The 20,564-nt window shown below is 62.1% G+C and overlaps 1 protein-coding gene across 8 annotated transcripts in view; it reads left to right on the plus strand.

Annotated features, from left to right (window-relative positions):
- Nucleotides 1–6: 6 nt before the first annotated feature.
- SAMD11 (sterile alpha motif domain containing 11) overlaps nucleotides 7–20,564 on the plus strand; it is a 24,378-nt gene continuing 3,820 nt past the window's right edge. For 2 of the 8 annotated variants that reach the window (XR_005785314.1, XM_040457652.1), the window contains exons 1-13: nucleotides 7–933; nucleotides 2,103–2,194; nucleotides 6,149–6,330; nucleotides 7,678–7,728; nucleotides 11,720–11,844; nucleotides 15,092–15,181; nucleotides 15,355–15,489; nucleotides 17,452–17,614; nucleotides 18,682–18,797; nucleotides 19,027–19,105; nucleotides 19,189–19,706; nucleotides 19,959–20,083; nucleotides 20,444–20,554. Coding sequence is in view for 7 of the 8 variants with exons in the window: in XM_040457652.1 (XP_040313586.1) it covers nucleotides 417–933; nucleotides 2,103–2,194; nucleotides 6,149–6,330; nucleotides 7,678–7,728; nucleotides 11,720–11,844; nucleotides 15,092–15,181; nucleotides 15,355–15,489; nucleotides 17,452–17,614; nucleotides 18,682–18,797; nucleotides 19,027–19,105; nucleotides 19,189–19,706; nucleotides 19,959–20,083; nucleotides 20,444–20,554 (2,304 nt within the window). In the remaining variant the exon portion in view is untranslated. Of the gene's footprint in view, nucleotides 934–1,131; nucleotides 1,342–2,102; nucleotides 2,195–6,148; nucleotides 6,331–7,677; nucleotides 7,729–11,719; nucleotides 11,845–15,091; nucleotides 15,182–15,354; nucleotides 15,490–17,451; nucleotides 17,615–18,681; nucleotides 18,798–19,026; nucleotides 19,106–19,188; nucleotides 19,707–19,958; nucleotides 20,084–20,443; nucleotides 20,555–20,564 lie in introns of those variants that run through there. The other 6 variants (XM_040457683.1, XM_040457693.1, XM_040457703.1 and 3 more) reach the window with 6 other exon arrangements.

A 20,564-nucleotide genomic window follows, 5' to 3' on the forward strand; every position in this document is an offset into this window, starting at 1 on the left:
CTGGGCCTGGGACCCCCGGGCGGGGCGGGGCGAAGGGCCGCCGACTTCCCGACTCCACTGCCAGGCTGGGCCCGGCGGGCAGTCCGGCGAGCGGGGCGCGGGGCCGCCTCACGGGGCGCGGGCGCGGGTGGCCCGGCGCCCTGTGGAGCCCTGGCGCTCCGGAGCGCGATAGGAGATCGATAGCAGCTCCCGCGGCACCATGACTCGGGCAGCCGAGGCCCCGCCAGCCGGCCGGGAAGCGGTCCGAGGTGGCCCGGCGGGCGGCGCGGCGGCAGGTGCTGGGGTGCAGTAGCGGATAGGGCGGGCGCGCGGCCAGGCGACTCCTGGGCCCCCGGCCCTCGAGCTCCAACTCCAGCCCGGGCCCAAGCAAGTTGCGCCGGCGGCGGAGAGCCGGGCTGCAGGGCCACCGGCCCGCCATGCCGGCGGTCAAGAAGGAGCTCCCAGGCCGCGAGGACCTGGCCCTGGCTCTGGCCGCCTTCCGTCCGACCCTGGCCGCACTACCACTGCCGCCGCTCCCAGGCTACCTGACACCACTGCCAGCTTCGGCCGCCCTGCCCCCGGCCGCCTCGCTACCCGCCGCGACCGCCGGCTACGAGGCGCTGTTGGCTCCGTCACTCCGCTCGCCGCGCGCCTACCTGAGCCTACACGAGGCCGCCCCGTACCTCCACCTGCCCCGGGACCCCCTGGCCCTCGAGCGCTTCTCTGCCACTGCGGCCGCAGCACCGGACTTCCAGCCGCTGCTCGACAACGGCGAGCCGTGCATCGAGGTGGAGTGCGGCGCCAACCGCGCGCTACTTTACGTGCGCAAACTCTGCCAGGGCAGCAAAGGTCCGTCCATCCGCCACCGCGGAGAGTGGCTCACACCCAACGAGTTCCAGTTCGTCAGCGGCCGGGAGACGGCCAAGGACTGGAAGCGCAGCATCCGCCACAAAGGTGCGGCCGCCACCGTCCCTCCTCTACGCTCCCCGAGGACCCCTGGGTCGGGACCCCCTCATTCTGCCACCTGGGAGACTCCGTCTCCGCCCAGAGAGGGCGCTGCGGCTCCGGGGCTGCAGCAGAGACACTCCCCCGCCAGCCCTCCCAACCCCCCTCCCGCCCTCCCCCCACCTCCGCAGCACGGTCGCCTTGGTGGACCGAGGCAGAGCTCCCTCGGCCTCCGCCGTCACCCCAGCTTGGGCCGCGGTGCTCTGGGCTCCCAACTGCACGCAAGCCGGCCCCTCCTCCCACTCGGAAGGTCTTTGCGGGATTCCTGGCTCAGGCATTGTGGCTCAGGGGAAGTTTACGGGAACTCGGGAAATTGCGGGAGACCGGCTGGGCGGGACACACTTCCCTCCCTGGTCGGTGAGCCCCCGGGATCCGGCGGGAGTCGAGGGACACACATGCGGCCGGGCTGCGGGTGGGACTCCGTGGAGGGAAGGGGAAGGTGTTGTGGGTGGCGCAGGCAGGTGGGGGGCGCGGGGGCGCGCGTCGGGGCGGGGGCGCGCGCGGAGCTGGAAAGGCAGCGGGGCTGGTAGCAGCCTGCTTGGAGAATTTAGGAGTCTGGCTCCGAGGGCGCGAGGTGCGGGCGCCTGAGCAGGCAAGCAGGGGAGGCGCGGCGAGCGCCAGGAGCGGGGGTCGGGGGTCGTTAGAAAGTTAGGGACCCGGTCGGGCTGGGCTTTGGGGTTCGCGGCTCAGCTGTGGCTGCCCTCTTCCCGCTGCGGGGTCACGCGCAGTCCCGGGTCCTGGCGGCGCCGTTCACCTGCGCGCTGGATCGACCTTCCTGGGCCCGGTTCCCAGTCCCCGCAGACAGGCTTGGAGAGGGTTAGAGCGCGGGAGGGGGGACGCAGGGGGCGGGGAGGAGGCGGCTTTTGGTCAGGGGAGGGCGCTCGCCGGGAACTAGAGTTTCTGAGCTCTGCAGATCCCCGTGGCTTCCGCGAGGGTGGGGTGGGCGGCAGGGCCTGGGGGTGGGTTCGGAAGTTGGACTGAGGTGGTTGTTCACACACGTGCCGGGAGGGGGAGCGGGCCTTGCAGTTTACTGCGCCCCGAAAGCGTTCCTGCGTGCGTCGACTCTACCTGTGCTCAGCCCTGCTCTCTCACCGGTTCTGCCTCGGCCCTCCTCACAGGAAAAAGTCTGAAGACGCTTATGTCCAAGGGGATTCTGCAGGTGCACCCTCCGATCTGCGACTGTCCAGGCTGTCGAATATCCTCCCCAGTGGTGAGATGTGGGAGAAAAGTTGGGGCTTTGGGATCTTGTTTCTCCCCTGCAGAGCTTGTGCCTGTTTTCTAGGATCCAGAGTCCGTGCCAGAGTGCAGGAGGGAGCCCCTGAAGAGCAAACAGGGGAGACTTTGCTTTGGGTGGGAATCCTGGGGGAGCCCTCTCCCCTTTGGATGCAGGGCCTGATCACGCCTATCTTGGAGCCACTCCTTGGGGAGCCTTGGAGCTGCTTCTCCTGAGGTCCTGGGGACAGGGTGTGAAGGTGTCCTCCCTAGACATGTCATCCAGCTGTAGCCTGGGGATCCTGCCCTGTCACATGTTTGGGCGGGGGGGGGAGGGTCCCACTGTGTCAGCTGGCCCAGGTTGGGAGAGAGGCTGGTCCCAGGGTAAAACTTGTTCTGGGATGTAACAGTGTTGGCTGGCTTGGATGTGCATTCTGGGGTGGTCACAGCTTAGCTGTGACTAACATGTGTCTCTGGGATGCCAAGAGCTAGACCCCTGCTGGGCAAGGCTCTGGATGACCAGGAGAGTCTGAAGATACAACCCAATTAGGGGCAGAATCTGAGCAGTGTGGGCCTTTAGTGTCAAGAACTGGGGTTGGAGGCTGATGTGGGGTCCCCAACCCAGCGCAGACATATACGACCCCCTCATTGGCCTAGCGGAGCAGCAGAGATCGGGGTGCTGTGCCTGCCCCTGAAGCACTGTCTTCCATGTCACATGTCCTCCAGGCAGTGGTAGTTGGAGGGTTGATCTGAAGAGGAAATTGTCTCTTGAGAGGAACCAGTTTTGAGCTTCTGGGGGAGAACCACTTAGGGCCCTGGCTCTTGGTGGCAGTTAGGGTTATGCCGCTGTTCCTGGCACCATCGGCAGCACCCTCTCACAGGAGGTGGTGAGAGAGGACCCGAGACACCCACCTTCAGCTTCTTTGCTTTGGACTAGAGGTAGGAAGGAGAAAGGGACGTCTTGGTTTCCTTGTGGACCCCGGAGGTAGCTAAGCTGGGCGAGCTGGGAAGCCACAGACACCCCTGTGAAGACAGACACCAGATCAGACGCACAGATTGGACAGGGGAAGGGGGATACAGCCACGCCTCCCCTGTGTACCTATCCCAATCACGTGCCTGACACGGGCTTATCGCCAGAGTCTGTTGCACAGGCAGCCGGCCTCCTGCCCACCACCACGGTTCCTGCCTGGGGCAAGAGACTGAGTTCCTTCCCCACATATGCACCTTTCCAAGGAGCTGGTACTGGAGAAGAGTCCTCTGGGCACCTTCCAGGCTGGCCTGGAGTTTCTCCTTGGGTGGGAGGGGACCCGCCTCTCCCAACCCACTCTTCCAGAGATCTCTCCCAAGAGTGTGGGGTACAGGTGGCCTGAGCCCAGTATCAGTTTCCCCAGGACACTGCTTGGATTGGGGGCAGAGTGGGTGGGTAGGTGAGACAGGGATGAGGCCCAGCCTAGAACTGCCTACTTGTCTGGGGCTCTCAGGTCACTGCCCTACAGGAGGGATGCCTCAGACCCGGGCCTGCCTCTCCTGAACCTGGTCCATCCCAAGCCTATCGCTGTACCTCACCCTTAGGAAGGAGCTCCACAGACTTCCTTGTCTTTCTAGCATCCACCTTAGCCACATAGAGACTGCCTTGCTCTACACCCCCCCCCACAGCCAGGCCCAAAGGTACGTACGCACTTCAGAGTCACAGATACTCCAGGGGCAGCATGTGGGTGTGCGTGTGGCTAGGGATCGTGCAGCCATGCAAGCTGGCTTTCGTGTACCCACGCTTGCACTCTGAGGGGCCAGTGCTTGGCGAGGGGCAGAGGCTGGGCACCCAGCTTTCAAATCTGTGCTGCCGAGCACGGGTTGAGGTCTTGGGTGTGCCTGGGAGGCACGTATGTTCTCTGTCCTTGGCTGGGGCCCTGGTCCCTCTTCCTCAGTTCCCCTTCACAGGAGCCACTCCAGGCCAGCACAGCTGGTCAGGCTCCGTCCCAGGTGGCAGTCTCACTGCTGTCATTTCCCTCTCCTCTCCCTTGTCTTACAGATGAGAAGCAGAGGGAAATGCATTTCCTTGTCTTCTCGAGAGAATAGTTTAACTAAAGCAGAAAGGAGAGGAGGTCCAGGTGCTTGGGCTACAACAGGCTAGAGAAGGGCAGGGCTGAGGGGACTTCCCAGCAGTGCACACTTCAGACAGGCCAGGGGCTGTTGCAGACCCTTCCCCCTGGAGCCCACTAGCTGGCACAGAGAGGCACGGGGACCAGACAGGCGGTCACACCTACAGCCTCACCCACTCTCTGCTATTTCCAGTAGAGCACAGGGCCAAGGCCAGGGTCTCAGAAGGGGCCACAAAGCAGGCCCTTTCATCTTTCAGGCCTACCCTCAGACTCCACTGCCCCACCCACCCCAATGCTGTCCCGTGTATCTCATTGAGTGTGTTGCAGAGAGGAACATGAGGGTGTCCCAAACGGATTCATAAGGGCTGGCTTATGGAGACTGGCTCCTGGAGTCTGGGGATGGGGCTACTTGTGGTCCCCAGACCCAGTTGAGGAGGGGGAGAAGCCCAGGGCTCCCTGGCTCTCGGCACCACTGCCCAAATCTGGAGCTTGAGTGGGCTGGGTCTGAAGAGACGGACCCTTACTCTGGAGGACAGGACTACTGTGGTGGCTGCACAGCTGTCCATCAGGTCCAGGATGACACTGGTGAGACAAGACCCTCCTTCACACCTTCCTCCTCGGGCCCCCGGGTATGGTGGCATTGTCCTGGCAACGGGGAAGAGGGTGTCTGAGGAGGCCTCAGTAACTGAAAGGATGAGAGAGAATTAGATAATCCCAAGATCCCTGCCACCTCCCGGAAACAGCAACCTGTTATTAAATAAGAAAAAGCTTCCTGCCCACCAGAAAATAATCGATAACTTTTTTCTTCCACTGGGGCGGCAGGACCTAAAGACACTGGAGGGAGCGGTGGTATATAGGGACCTTGCCTGTCCCACTGGTGTGTGAGCATGCTCTGAGCGTGGACAAGCTCAGTGCGGACTGGCCTCCACGTCTGTGCAAATGCCTCCTGCTCTGATCTCCCAGCATACGGCACACACATGCATCCACATACTCACAACATGGGTGCAGGGTGGGGAGAAGTAGGTATTGGAGAGATACTGAATCTCTGTTTCTGACCCAGAGGCTGGGCCCCGAGAGGGGCAGGGGAGAGGCTGGGCCCCCAGAGGCTGGGTCAAAGGGTCTGGGCTGGTAAGGCCTCCCCACCAGGTGACCTGCGAACCCCAGGACTGCAGTTTGCAAGGGATCGGCAGGCTCAGGCCCCAGACTCAGGCTTCACACTGCCCTTGAACTGGACCTGGCATGGCACTAGCAGAACAGAAAAAGGACCTGGCATCGGTTGGGGGTTCACACAGGAGCCGTGTGGGATTGTCCGGCAAACACATGCAGACAGTGGTAACGGCACATTGAACAAGTGGCAGAACACAGACCTCTGTTGTGGGGGCTCTCACGGCCTCTTGGGGCTCCCTGGCGCCAGGAAAGCCGGGGCTGGCCTCCAGGTGGACATCCCCGCACTCAGGCTGATCGCCTGTGGAGGGAGCGAGGCTGGACTATGGAGTCTGGACAAGGCATGTGTCATGAGCAGCCTGGCCAGGGCCTACAGCCCTTCGCCTCACCCCCCTGCAGGGTGGCATGGAGCAAGGAAGGTGGTCTGTGGAGGGGTCGCTGACCCAGGCCTCAGCTCTCTGCTCCTGTCTTCGCCTGTAGCCACCGGGGCTCATGTGGACCCTGGGGCCTGCACTGCAGGCTAGAAGCACCTTAGCAGGGCCTTTGATGGTCCCTATTTGATCTTAGTGGTTGCTGTGAGGGCTTCTGTCACCCGGGCCCTGCCCGAAGGTTGGGCCTGGGGTGCAAGCTGCCCAGGAGGCTGAGGGTCCTGATTTAGCCTAACCTTCCTCTGCTCCCTCCCTTCCCAGAACCGGGGGCGGCTGGCAGACAAGAGGACGGTTGCCCTCCCCACTGCGCGGGTCCTAAAGAAGGAGCTGACCACCAGCTTCTCGGCCAGTGATGGTGACAGCGATGGGAACGGCCCCGCCTATGGGCAGCGGCCAGGCTTGAAGCAGGAGGACACCCCACATGTCCGTATCATGAAGAGAAGGTACTTTTACCGATGACCAGGTGGGGAGGGCACATGGGCTCTGGCTGTGGTGGTGAGGGAGGGACATCAAGACTGGGGCCTCCGGGCAGCTGAGAGCCAGGCCAGGGTGAGGGCCCTTGGACCTCAGGACAGGGCCCAAGTTTGGATTTTCTTGTCTTGGTATCTGCCAAAGCTGAAATAGCCTGAACCCCTCCATGCCACGGGACCGTAGTGAGAACCCACCCGGAGGGAGGGGCCAACATGGTTCTGGGCGGGGGGGGGGGAAGGAGGCTGGGCCAGCGGCTCTAGGAGGAGGGCAGTCAGGGAGACCCAGGAAGGGATGGCCTGGCGCCACCACAGCCAGGCAGAGAGGAGGAGGCTGAGCAGCCCCTAAAACGCTCGTGCTCATTCTCCTTGGCAAGCAGCGGCTCCCCTGGCTTCTCACCGTCCCTTCCAGCCTTGAGGGTCACTATTCCTGACTTCCCACCCCTCCCCACCTCCCTCTGTCCACTCACCTCTTCATCCCTCCATCTGTCTGTCTGTCCATCCAGCACATGTCACACATCCCCAGAGTCTCGAGGCCTTTTCTCTTCTCGCCTAGTCTTTTGACATGTTCCAATTTCTCCTACCCCCAAATAACCCTCCCAAACCCCCAACACCCCCACTTCCCAGCCCCCATACCCCCGTTGGCTAAGTTGACACGCCCACACAGGCTTCCGGCCACCCTCCTTCAGCCCGAGGGTCTTTCTGGGAGCACTGCTGTGGGTGAGGACACAGGCACAGGGCAGAGCCGTTTCCTTACTTGACTGTCGTACTGTTGCTCGGGCATCCCTCCTACCTACGGGGCGCGGTGCTCCCTTTCAAGAGGCAGACTGGTAGCACCTGGGACCCAGGGAGCTGCACCCACCTGGGCTGACACTGAACCGTTGGTGCTAGCGGCAGTCTGGGGGCTTGCTCCGTGCCCTGGTTCCAGCCTGGCCGAAGCAGCTCTAACAACAAGCAGTTTGGGTTCAGTCATATGGCTGCTGGGCAGAAGAAGCCTTAGGCTGCCCTGCCCCCTCTGCACAACGTGGCGGCTCTTCTGGGTTCACTGCACCAAGAGGCAGAGGTATGGCAGCCTCGATTCCATCCTTCCCAGTTTCTTTGTTCCATGAGACCAGGAACTGGCTCCCACCCCATGCTTCTATCCTGATGTCAGCCACCGGCTGGTTGAGCTGGTACCAGACAGCACAGGAGACAAAGCTGAGCCAGCCCAGTTCCCTTGGGGCCAGCGCTCTGGGGCAGATGAGGGCTATGCCATACCCATGCCCTGCTGTTCACGTGCTAGGTCCCAGAGGCCACTTTGACCCTCTGCTTCTCTCCTTGCAGAGTCCACACCCACTGGGACGTGAACATCTCCTTCCGAGAGACGTCCTGCAGGTAGGGTTCGGGTCTGGGCCAGGCTTTTCCCCATACCCTGTGCGTGGGCAGGATGGAGACCTGTTGCCCCATGTCCCCTGGGTCTGCTGCTAAATCTCTCTAGCTCCCTCCCTTCCTCCCCTCCTTACTCTGTGGTCTGTCTGTCGACTTGTGCCCGGGCCTTGCCAGCAGCACAGGCATGGGTTCTGGGCAGCCCAATCCTGGAGCCAGAGTGCACTCCCCTTCCCACGTGGGACTGGCCATTTGAGTCGATCTGCCCAAAGATGAGGCCGTGACCTCTCCCTCTCACCCTCCCAAAGACCCACCAGGAGGTGAGAATGGTGGTGTGTACATGGGATCTTACAGGATGCATAGGTGTTTACTAGGGAAAGAGAAAGTCTGCAGAGGTATGGAAGAACAAGGCAAGGGGATGTGTGGGATGGGGGTGGGGGTTTGGGGGGAACTGGCAGGTCTGACTCAATTGAATGCTAAAGAACTTTGGATGCTGAGGCTGTAGGACAGGGTCCTCCAGGCAGTGAGGAGCCACCGGAAGTTCTTGAGCAGAGGACTGACAGAGTGTTTTGATGGGGTCCTTCTTGGAGGCCCTGCCCAGGAGGTTGGAGGTTTGCTCCAGTACACGGCACTTCAGGCTGTAGAAGCATGGGGGAGGGCAGGGGGGCTGCAAACCCAAGACTTAGTAAGGAGAGAAAATGAGGGGACCTGATGAGGAGGTTGGGGGACATTGAGAAGGCCCAAGTTCCAGGTTCCAGAGGGGCAGAGGACGGTCAGTCTGTGGATGCAGCCCAGGCTGTGGTTTCTGGTCAGCGGGGTCAAGTCTTACCCTGGGGCTTCCAGGGAGGACACAGGAAGGGGCCAGCCCAGCAGGTTAGGGGCTTGCGCTCCCCACCCCCAGCCTGGCCCTGTGCCATATGTGTTCTTAGTTACGTCTCTGAAAATGTTTGGGTCCTGGAGCCGGATTACAACGAAAACACCTTCAAACTTATTTCCACCTCATTCTGAAGTTGCCCACTCAACTGTTCATTTTTATGAACCATCATGAACATTGATGACATTTTATGAGCCTTTTACTTGGGAAGCCACAGGATACATTTGTCAGCGAAGCTTATAGGGAACCCAAGGGAGGCTCCTGCACTCCTAGAATGACTCCTCCTGCCTGCAGCCCCCTCCTCATCCACCCCAGCCTTGTAAAGTGAGAGAAGGTCCCAGGTGTCCAGACGCAGGGGGCCCCTGGTAAGGGGCCAAGTCCAAGTGCATGTGGGGTCCTTCACTCTTACACAAGCTCCCAGAGGTGTCTGGGATGACTTTCTGGATTTTACCAGAGGGGAGATTGCAGTTTGGGGGCAGGGGCAGAGCATGGTCAAGAGGACTTACAGCCCATCCGCCCTCTACCTGCTGGTACGGCCCCTCGGCCTCTGGCCAGGCACACAGCCCAGCTGCCTCACACTGCCCCCTCCCCGGCTGTCTTTGTCTCTTCCTGGCTCCTTTTGGCCCCGTCTGTCTGTCCTTGTCTCCTGTCTGTCCTCTAGGCTCTGTCCGTCCGTCTCTCTATTCTCATCCTTTCGATCTCTGCATCCGTCCACTCGATAGTGCCTGTCTGCTCGAACGTCCTCATCTCTCACTCTCCGTTTGTCTGTCTCTCTCCATCCATTGGCCTGCCTGCTTGAAACTCCCACCTCAGGGGCCATGCACCCCAGGCAGCAGGCAGAAGATATGGTCCCTGCTCTCCTGAGGCCCCTGAGTTGGCTAGGATATGGGCAAGGACTGGACAGTATGACAGTCGCTGAGGGAGCCTGAAGGAGCCCAGGGTGCCCCTCAGAGAGAGTTGGGGTCCAAGGGGCAAGACCCTTCTCCCTCATCCTCGCAGCATACCCTCCTCCATGTAGCCCCTTCTGTCACTCAAGCTCTCCCCCTCACCTTCTGACACACAGCCCCACTCCATGGTGCCACAGAGAGCCTCCCAAGTCCCTCATGGGCTTTGTCCCTTGTGCACAGCAGGACACAGCAGAGGGTGTTTCCATGGCCACAGGAACCTCGTACTCGGGATGCCAAACGCAAGGCTTACGCATTTTCAGCCTGCTGTTTCTTTGTAGTTCTTTATATAAAACCTGGCATATTTTGTTCAGTGAGTGGCCAGATGACCAGAACATGTTTTCCAGGCTGTCTTGGGCCCTGTGGGATAAACCCCCAAGGCAGAGAGCAGGGGTGGGGTGGGCGGCAGTGTTCTGGTTCCTGCTAGGCCTCACTTCCACCGTGCCACAGCACCTGTGCCCGAATAACTGACCTGTCAGTAAAAGAACTGATGGCCATAGTGGGGGGGGGGGGCCCCGGGGGACAGTCCAAGGTCCCTGTGTGGGCGCTGGACTAAGGGTTCATGGGGAACAAACTGATGGGCTCCTTCCTCACCTATCCGGTCTGCGGGTAGTTGGTTCACTTCCTATAGGAGCCCTGGGGACACCAGAATTGGATCCCCTCAGGGGAGAACTCGGAGGCGTCTCTAGACACCCCCTCACCCCCTCCCTAGTGCTGAGGACAGCACTTCTCTCCTCAACACCTTCGCATTGATGAGGATGATAGAGGGATGAGAATTGCTGCCAATTAATCCCGTAAAGTACTTACTCCCACCCCACCTGCACTCCTGTTTGCGTAGGGGGGGCCCTTCTCTCCTCCTGGGAGAGGCGGTGGGGGTGGGGAGAGAACCCACATCTGGGTCTCCCAGAAGGCTCTAGAGCCCAGCCCTGGAGTCTTTGGGGGCTGAAACTGATCTGCTTAGGGGCCAGCCTGGATTAGCCTACTCCAGCCGCCCAGGCCAGGGGGGCTGGGGGCTACTTAATGAGGTTTAGGGTCGGTTCCCAGGTCACTCCGTGGAGGCCCTCTAGCAGGGGCCCAGCTGGGAGGCTGCTCTGGTACAGGTGGGCCAGGGAACAATGGTCCTGGGGAGGGTGGGGCGCCAAGGGCCCTCCCTGCTCCTCTCCTGTTCTGTCTTGACTTCCTGTTGCTCTAGGCTGTATCTGTGAGATGGCGGGTGACCCTTCCCTGTGCCAAGAACATCAACAGCAAATGGGGCCATTTACACACACAGTCGCACTGAGATCTTCTCACTCCTTCTTTTCTCTGGGACTCTGTGGTGTAGGATTGAGCTGAATTAGCAGGAAGAGAAATGAGGAAACAAAAGAGTTAAATGCATGCTTATTCCAGGCCCGCACATGCCTGGTGGCTGAGGCTCTTAGCTGGGAGCCTTGGGGAGAGCAGAGTGTCCTGAACACACGGGAGGACCAGGCTCCCAATTCATGTTGTATGTCTGTGTGTCTGTGTGTCTGTGTGTGTCTGTAGGTGCATGCTCTTTAGGCCCTTTGGGTGAGTGTACATGTGTCCCTGTGTGTGCACACACCTCATTGGCTGCAGGACTTTGGTCTGAATCTTGGTTTCCTTATTTGAAGAAATTGAGGGTCTGTGGGTGGTTACAAGTTTTAGTTGAAAGAGCGCGTGCAACTTCCTTAGTGAAGCACAGTAGTTAAGTGCTAGATAAGTGATATGTGCATGTATGACAGTGTATGTCCTCTCTGGGCACCTTCTCATGAGCAGACCCCCCACCCCACCCCCCCACCCCCCGCCTAGTGATTGCTCTGGTCACTCTGGGGAGAGCATGGCAAAACTGAGCTGGGCTCCTGAGCTCTGTACACGCCCTCCCTGGGGACCATGGTGGGGCCTGAGTGTAAGGTCCCGTGCCAGGTAGACACTTGGCAGGTCCTAGTGGTCTTGGGTGGGGCTGGATAGGTCACACCCACTAGATGTTTCCCCTGGGACCGGCCGTGGGGATGCCCACATGTGTGCTGTCACAGGCCACAGAGAGGTGTGTAGGAGGCCTTGCACTTTTGTGTTGTCCTCGGGCTCTATGCGTGCCCACACTCGAGCTCGGTCAGGCATTTGCTGTACCCAGCACTGGGCACACGGCCTCTTGGGGTCTCACCCTCACTGTCTTGCTTCACGACAGCCAGGACAGTGACCTGCCCACCCTCATATCCAGCGTCCATCGTAGCCGCCACCTCGTTATGCCCGAGCATCAGAGCCGCTGTGAATTCCAGAGAGGTGGTGTGGAGATCGGCCTGGGAGCTGCAGGTGAGGAGCTGGGGGGTGGGGGGGGGGGGGAGGGGGGGAGAGAACAGGGCTGCCAGGGCCACTGCAGCTCAGCCTGGGGACAGCCTGCCCTGCCACCCTCCCAGTATCTCTGCTCAGCAGCTCTGGATGCCGCCACCCCCAGCAGCCTTGGCTGGCAGCCAGGGAGGCCAGCGGAGGCGGGAGGTGGCAAGGCCGGCTGTCCCCTGGGGCTCCATGTGATGGTAATTGTGTTAATCCCGGCCAGCTGGGCAGACAGGAGGCACAGGCAGTGGCTCCACCGTGGCTGCTTCTGGGGTGGGCTTGGAGTGGCCAAGGCCACTGCCATCCCCTTCCCATAGGAGCAGAAGCAGGAGGACAGTCACGGATGTGCAGGCCTCATAGAGGCTCAGAAATGCACATCGTGAATGGCTCACTTGAGGGCAGGGACATGCTCTACATGCATGAAAGTGCCCACCGACCCCATGGAGCACAGGCGCCTGGAGGAAGGGGGTCCGTCACCTAAGAGAGGGGGCATCTCTGCAGGGGTGAGGCAGGAGAGTGCTAGCTCAGAAGCTCCTGGGGTCATCTCAGAGGGACGGCTCCTGGGGGCAGCAGGAGCTCAGAAGGAGGGAGCAGCTGGGGGACACCGCGCCCCCCCCCCCAACAGAGGAGTAGGCCAGAGGGGACTTGGCCACAAGGCTTTGCTGCAGAGAATGGGGCATGGCTGAGCTTCGGCTAAAGGGGAGGTAAGAGGAGCTGGCAGGGGCCCCTCGCAGTCCTACGGACCCTGGGCAGGGAAGTTTCCGGCAGTGGCTACCGCTCTCAGAAAGGCTGGGGAGAAGACGGTCATCCCCCATTAGTGCCCCCAGGCGTGCCTGTGCCTGGGAAGGCCTTTGTGGGGTGGGTGTGAGGGGGCTGCTTCTGGAGCCTTGTTGGAGGCGGCTGAGCAGGCAGCTGATAAAATCTAATTGCCCCATCGATCGGGCGGAGCTGCGGGAGCCACACAGTGATTGAGATATTCTAAGCCAGCAGGCCCTCCCCATGCTGCCCGTACACATGGAGACCTCCCCACGGTACACAGCACGAGTGTGCATGCGTGCCCTGCTCCCAGCTGGGGCTGCATGCCTGGGGCCTTCGCGTGGCCCCGCACCCAGCTCACACCCCGTGTCTGGGTGTCACCATGCCACACACCTGTGTCCTCACTCTCACTTTATGCTGAGACGGGCGTACAAGCGTGTCAGGGGTCACAGGTGCTCTGCATGGAGTGTCACATGTGTGTGCTGTGCCCAGGTTTTGTCAGAGTTTGCCCTCTCCTCGGGGCTGCAGTCCCCCATTGGCTTCCACTTGTGCCTGTGGGCCCTTGGGTGGAGACATTTGCCTGCGGTCACCTCCTCTTGCTTCTCCGGGAGCCGCTTGTCAATCTTATTCCCACAACCCCAGCCCTGGTCCTTCGCTGGATCCTAGACAGGAAGGGCCGCGGAGGTCTGTGAGGGGCTCAGCTGGGGTCCATGCTGGCATCTTACGACTGTGTGTGTGGGTCTATGAGTGAGTGTGGCCCTCATCAGGGACTGGTGGGCCCCCAGATCTCCAGGGCGGGATCTTACTGTAGTCACAGGGCTGAGTCTCACTGTGGGCCCTTCTGCCTCCAGCAGCACCTCCCCCAGACAGAGGGGAGCCTTCATCCCCCAAGAGAAAGGGGAAGGGGAGGTTCCACTGTGGAAAATGGGAAACAGAACTCAGGGAAGTGAGGGTGCTGGGTTCTTTGCTAAACCCAGAAGGGGTGTATGCAGGATGGGGTGTGGACCCAGCCCAAAGCCACTTCCAGGCCCAGCACAGCTGGATGTTGTGGCCCTCCTGCCCTGAGGCCCCAAGGCTGTTGGGGGCTGGCCCTCAGGCTGGTTGTGCCCCCTACCTGTCCTGCCAGGTCACTGAGGTGGGGACCCTTCAACCAAGCAGTGAGGACCTCGTCTCCCAGGGCAGGGGTTGGGCTGCCGAGCCCAGGCCAGCGGCAGCGAGGTGGCTGAGATCAATAAGTTATTAGCACCATTCTGTCAGCTGTAAAGTGGAGATTGATCGGCCTCTCACTGCTGCCGCACTTCCCCGGCCTGATAAAAATGACAGATTAAGGGAATAAGAGAAAGGAATTAGGCTCTGGGAATTAGGCTTCTGGGAAGCCTGCCTTGCTGAGGTGTCATGGCAGGCCTGGTTCACAGAGGGGGTAGCCCCCTCACCCCACCCACCCAGGCGGCCTCTCAGGTCAGAGAGGGGGCCAGAGCACAGGATCTGGCCTGGAGGCCAGCACTGGGGTGGTCCCAGGAGAGCAGGGCATCTGCTGAGCTGTTCAGCAGAGACCCCCACCCCAGGCCCTGAGCTCAGGAAGGAGGGATTAGGGCCTGGGATGGAAAGGGGCTGCCTTGGGGAGACAGATGAGTATGTTTTAGATGTAGGACCTGAGAGAGGCCTTCGGGAGAGAAGTGGGGCTGCCCCTCCCCCCACTACTATGGCCAGGCTGTGTAGAGCAGGTGAGACTGCTCAGGGGTGCCCTCAGGAGCTCAGAGCCCGGCTAGGCAGGTAGGCAGGTGTGTGGCCGGAAAGGCCAGGGTGCTGGCTCAGGCCTTCTGAGGGCAGTGAGGGGTGTGGCCTTGGTGGAGGTACCCAGGAGTTGGTGTGGCAGGTGTGCCTGACCTTGGAGGCTTCAAGGTGGCCTTGGGGGCCTGCTGCCTAGGGACTTCCCTGAGCAGGTAGAGGATAGGGGAGGTAAAGTGGCTTCCGGTCTAAACCAAAGCCTTCCATTCCCCTTTAGCAGAATGACCGGGGGGGCCATTACTTTGTACAGGAGACTAATCTGGCTGGGTAGGGGCAGCAGGGTGCCTGTGGGGTCCTGAGTTGCCACCTGAGCTGTTACCACAAACCTCCTGTCACATACACACATACCCCAAAGCCCAGGATCAGAACTGTCCCTTGACCTGTCCAAAGCCTGGCAAGATGTCCTTTGGCTGCCAAGATGTCCTTTGGGAGCCTGGGCTGGGAAAGGCCTTGACCTGGCCAGGATCCAAGGGCACCTGAGCAACGATGGATTTGGTTCCCCAGCATCTCTACCACCTGGGCCTCCCCATGGCACGATCCCCTACCCACGTGTGCTAGGCTCTGAGCTGAGGTTGGCAGGGACCGAGGCCTGGGCTGGGTCCCTCCCTGCCCCTGGCCTTCCCAGCCTCCATCCCCTCCAAGCCCTGAGACACAGGGCGGGGCTCACTCTACCCTCCCCCAGGTGACCTGTTGGGCAAGAGGCCAGGCCGCACCCCCCACGTCAGCGGTGAGTGCCCACTGGAGAAGAAGGCACGAAGCAAGCCACCCCAAGGTGGGAACTCAGCTTCAAGGTGGAGGGACAGGTCCCAGAGGAGGGAGGGCGTAACTCAGACCCTGCCACGGCAAAATCAGCCCCACAGCAGGGTCTAAGAGGGGAGGTTCTGCTTCTCTCCCATGGTGGCATCTGAAGGAGAATCCCTTTACCTTATGCTCCTCCCAACACAGAGACTCTGTTGCTGCCAGAACTAGGGCCCAGCATGGCCCCTGAGGATCACTACCGCCGGCTTGTGTCTGCCCTGAGTGAGGCCGGCACCTTTGAGGACCCGCAGCGTCTCTACCACCTGGGCCTCCCCAGCCACGGTATGTGCCCCCTCCCCATGGCACGATCCCCCACCAAGTGTCTACCCACATGTGCTAGGCTCTAACTATCCCTGGAGGCCTCTGCTCAGTGTGAAAAGAGGCCCTGGGGTCTTTGGCTGCTAAGACCAAATCTGGGTCTGGATGTGGGTCTGTAGGCCCCTCGGTCCCTACAGGCCCCTTATAGGTGGGCAATGAGGAGTCACTCTCCTCCCCTTCGGCCCAGGCAGCCACTTGCCTGGGCAGATGTGGGGGATCCCCCACCTGCATACCCCACTGTCTCCCAGACTGCCTAGCAGAGCCATGCCTCACTTGTGACACGCAAACGCTGTCATTTCACAGACACAGAAAACAGAGTCTGAGGCGAACCCCGGTGAGAATGGGAGGTGGGGACTGAACCAGGCCCACCTGCCTCTCTCCAGTACATGCAGCTTCTCTTTGTCCCCGGCTCTATATGCTGTAGTCCTTCCTACTCCAGCTGTCAGGGCCACGTGTGCGATTGTGCTAGCCACCTCACCTGGGGGGGGAGGTCAGCCTGGGTCTCTAGGTGGGAGGGGCCAAGAGGAGGGGAGTAGTCAGGCTAGGACATCCAGAAGGCAGGATGGGCGGCAGTTGGGATGTGGCTACCGGGACCTCACTGGTGCTCAGGAGAAGCTCCAGCTGGAGGCGGGGACCCTGCCCCACCCGGTTCCCCACCCTGTGCTCTGTCCATCTGTCCTTCCTGCCTCTCATGGACACACCTCACCCACCCACCATCTGGCACCCTGACCAGCTGCACCTTGGCCTGGCAGACCCCAGCCCACGGTGCTGCCGCTAGCTTGGCTTTTCTGGCTGGAGGTGGGTGAGGGGTGCTGGGAAAGGGGGCAGGATTTCTTCTCCTTACACAAGGCACTGTCCCCCAGGGCAGTCAGGCACCGAGAGCCTGAATAATTCACCAAATGTTAATAATTTAAAAATCTTCCTTTTTAATTGCTTTCCCTGCCCTGCCTGGGGCCCGCTCGGCTGGCCTGCGCGGGGGAGGGGGCGCCGGCCACCGGGGAGCAGCACCGGGAGCCGGGCTGTCAATCATGGCCCTGCGCCGCCGCCCCCGCCGCGGAGCCGACTGTAAATAACCGAGGCCGTCGGGCGGGCGCGGGGGCGAGGGGCCCCGCTGGGATCGATGCAGGCGGCCGCGCCGGCTGGGCTCTGCGGGCTGGCACCCGGCCCGGGCAGGGCCCACCTCCGCTTTTCGGGTAATTAATTTATAAACAGGCGGCGGCGGCGGCGGCCACGGCTGGGGCTGTGCAGGGCGGGGGGCGGGGGGGGGGTGGGGGGAGGGTGACGGTGGGAGTGGGGGAAGACTCAGAGGCCCGGCCGAGCAGGATGGAGGGACCCGGATGGGGAGCAGAGGGCTAGACTCCTCGAGTGTGCACGGAGTGTTACCGGGAAGGAAGTCACCTGGGCATCGGCTGTCCAGGGCTGGAGACCCATCCCCACGCCTCCAGGAGCAGGCCTGCCTGAGGATCCCTCACTCTTGGGTCTTTGCACAACACCATCCCTCAAGGCCCCCTGCAGCCTTGATCTCCATAACCTCTGAACTCCTGTCAATATCAACATTCAGAGGCCACAGAATCCCCTGAAAGGGAGGCCTTCCCCTCCGTCCCACTGCATCTTGGTTACTGGCATCCCCACATCGCTTTCAATGCTAACCTGCCCCTCTCTCAATACAGGTGGGTGCCTCCCAACCCCCACTCCCAGCGCCATACAAAGCTAGAGGCACTGTTAAGGGTTTGGTCTCCCCTGCCCTGTGGCCTTCTGTTCATCTTTCCGTCCCCATGACCAAACGGCAAGGTCGCTCTGAGGACACGCTCTCATCGGCACCTGGTCTCCTTGGTGTCCTTGGCCAGCGTCCTATGTTCACCAGCCCTGGGGGAGTCTGGCCTCTAGACCACCACTGACCATCCCCACGCCCCCAACCCCCCCCAGATCTCCTGAGGGTCCGGCAAGAGGTGGCAGCAGCATCTGTGAGGAGCCCCAGTGGCCTGGAAGTCCACTTACCCTCATCCACGGCAGGTCAGCGCCGAAAGCAGGGCCTGGCTCAGCACCGAGAGGGCGCCGTGCCAGCTGGCACCCCATCCTTCTCAGAGAGGTACTGGGTGCCCACATCAGAAAAGGCCCCATATTCTCTTTGCTGGCTTCTCAGATACACCCAGCACCTGGTTTCTGCAGGTCACGTCCACAGCCTGCATCTGCCCTCAGTCGTGCACACACTCTCCTCCCCCGCCACAGTCACACGCAGCCATGTTGGTACAGAAAGTGTGCCAGGCAGTGTGCTGGCCCTAGGTTCATGGTCTGACCCCCGAGTTGGTCAGAGGCCTAGAACACTCCTGGAATAGAATGGGGGGGTGGTGTGACCCCCTCCTCTGGGCAGGGTGCTAAGGGTGATGGCACTTTCTATTGAGCAACTGTGGGACTGGCTGAATCCAGGTGCTCCAGAAACAGCTGAGGGCTTTGCTCCCCCAACAGGTAGGTGTGGGGGCTAGAGGCAGATTGGGGGAGTCCGTGGAGAGGAGGGTGTGGAGGGGGCAGAAGGCAGAAGATGGGAGCAGTGCGAGGCCTGGAAACCTTGAAGTCAGCGGAGAGCTGGGGAAGGGAGCCCTCCCCCTCCCCCCGCCCGCTCTCCCTCCCTCCCTCCGTCCACCTGCAGAGGCCAAGGGGTGAGCGAGCTACGGGGCGGGAAGGGCTGTGGCGGCTCTCGGTGGTCTCCAGCCGGGCCCCAGGGTACAACCCCCAACAACGCCGAGCCCCCAGCCCCCCGCACCGCCCCCCCCCCAACGGAGCGCTATTTGCAGCTGCCTCCACCGCCTCCAGGATTGCAGCTAATTGCGCCCCCGCCCCCCTAGCCGCCCAAGGTCCGTGGGGAGCTGGGAGGCGGGGGCCCGGCGCGCCCCGCGCGGTAATTACCGCTGCAGTCGCCGCCGCCCGCCGGGTCAGCGCCTCCGCGCCGCCGCCGAGATTAATTGGCGCCGCCAGCCGGGGGCGGGGGCGGCGCGCGACCCGGAGCCGTAACGAGCGGTGCATCGACCGCCCGCGGGGCCGGCAATTAGTAGAGGCGGCGGCGGCAAGGGGGGTGGGGCGCAGGGCAGTTACGGGAATAGAGGGGGCGCGCGGGGCCGGGGCCTGCGGCGCGCACTCTTACCGCCCCGTCGTCCACAGGGAACTGTCGCAGCCGCCCCCCTTGCTGTCGCCCCAGAATGCCCCTCACATCGCCCTGGGCCCCCACCTTCGGCCTCCCTTTCTGGGTGTGCCCTCGGCCCTGTGCCAGACCCCAGGTGAGGAGTAGGCGGGTGCGCGACCCTGTCCTAAGGGGCTCGTGAGCGCGCACGCCGGGAGGCCGTTGGTGTGGGTGCAGCCGGGTTTGCCCATGACCGACCCGGTTTCCACGAGGGCTTCCGTAGTACCAACCCTCGCCCCTGCCGAAGCCAAGGACGGACCAGGTGGGCTTGGGCGGCCCTAGACCACTCGGCCACCTGGCCTCGTGGTCTGTCCCCTTCCCACCAGGTTACGGCTTCCTGCCCCCTGCCCAGGCGGAGATGCTCGCCCGGCAGCAGGAGCTCCTGCGGAAGCAGAACCTGGCCCGGTAGGTGCCGTGGCGACCGGTGAGGAGGAGGCGGCCCTGCCGAGCCACATGACCCACACTACCGTCTGCTTTTCCTGGTCCAGACTGGAGATGTCGGCAGAGCTGCTGCGTCAGAAGGAGCTGGAGAGCGCGCACCGGCCGCAGCTGCTGGCGCCCGAAGCCACCCTGCGCCCCGCCGACGGCGCCGCCGAGGAGTTGCAGCGGCGCGGGGCCATGCTGGTGCTGAGACACAGCTCCGCGCCGCTGCTGGCCCTGCCCCCCCAGGGACCCCCGGGCCCCGGCCCACCCACCCCTCCCCGGGAGCCTGTCCGCCGAGCCCCTCGGAAGGGGGGCCCCAGCCCTGCCTCAGCCCACTCCAGTGAGTCCAAGGAGACCACGGGGGCTGGGCTCTGGGCACAAGATGGCTCTGAGGATGAGCCCCCAAAGGATTCAGAAGGAGAGGACCCTGAGATGGTGGCCGCCGGGGGCCAGGGCCCCACCCTGGGCCAAGCCCCAACTGGAGGGGCCAGCCCTGAGGGGAAGGGGCTTCTCTCAGGGTCCATGCTGCCCCCTCCACTGCCCCTGGGCTTACCCTACGCCGTCAGCCCCTACTTCCACACAGGTGGGCATCCCCTCTCCATGCTTTAGATCCCTCCATGGGGTGGAAAGAATCCTAGCTCCCCTTCTGCGCCCCCCCCCCCCCCCCACCACCACGCCCTGGGTCTTAGGGAGGGTGTCCATGGGAAGAAAAATCCTTTTTAGTGTTCAGTCCAACATCTCTGAACATTTTGGGCAAAGGTCAGCAGACAGGGGTGGGAGCCTAGGAAAGAGCTGGCCATAGTCCTAGTAATACCACCCCCCCCCCCCAACCCAGGCACCATGGGGGGACTCTTCATGGATGGGGAGGAGGCCACAGCCCCTGAGGACCTCAGCAAGTGGACAGTGGACGATGTCTGCAGCTTTGTGGGGGGCCTTTCTGGCTGTGGAGAATATGCACCGGTGAGGGGGGTGGGGGGACACCTTCCTGAGATGGTTCCGAGCGCTTCTCCCCGCCCCTCCCCATCTCCCCTCCTCAACAGTGTGTGGGGAGGAGGGGGATGCTGTTGCATGCTTCCCCCTGCCCTGTGCCGCGTCAGTGCCTCTGCCTCCAACACTGGCACGTACACGCTCAACACACAGACCTTCCTTCCATTTGCAAGCTTTTCTGGCACACTGTGCCAGCAGCTTCCCTTGGCCCTGCTCTCGCTGGAAAGCCTTGGGGCAACCCCAGACACTCAGTATTTGGTGGGCTGGAGGGACTCAGCAGGGCAGGCGGGCACTGGTCCCAGCACTCAGGCCCAGACCTCTGCCCGCCCCCAGGTCTTCAGAGAACAGGGGATCGACGGGGAGACCTTGCCCCTGCTGACAGAGGAGCACCTCCTGACCACCATGGGGCTGAAGCTCGGGCCTGCTCTCAAGATCCGGGCCCAGGTGAGTGCCA

Source organism: Herpailurus yagouaroundi, unplaced genomic scaffold (assembly GCF_014898765.1).
Source record: "Herpailurus yagouaroundi ecotype Mexico unplaced genomic scaffold, PumYag 77, whole genome shotgun sequence".
NCBI lineage: Eukaryota > Metazoa > Chordata > Mammalia > Carnivora > Felidae > Herpailurus > Herpailurus yagouaroundi.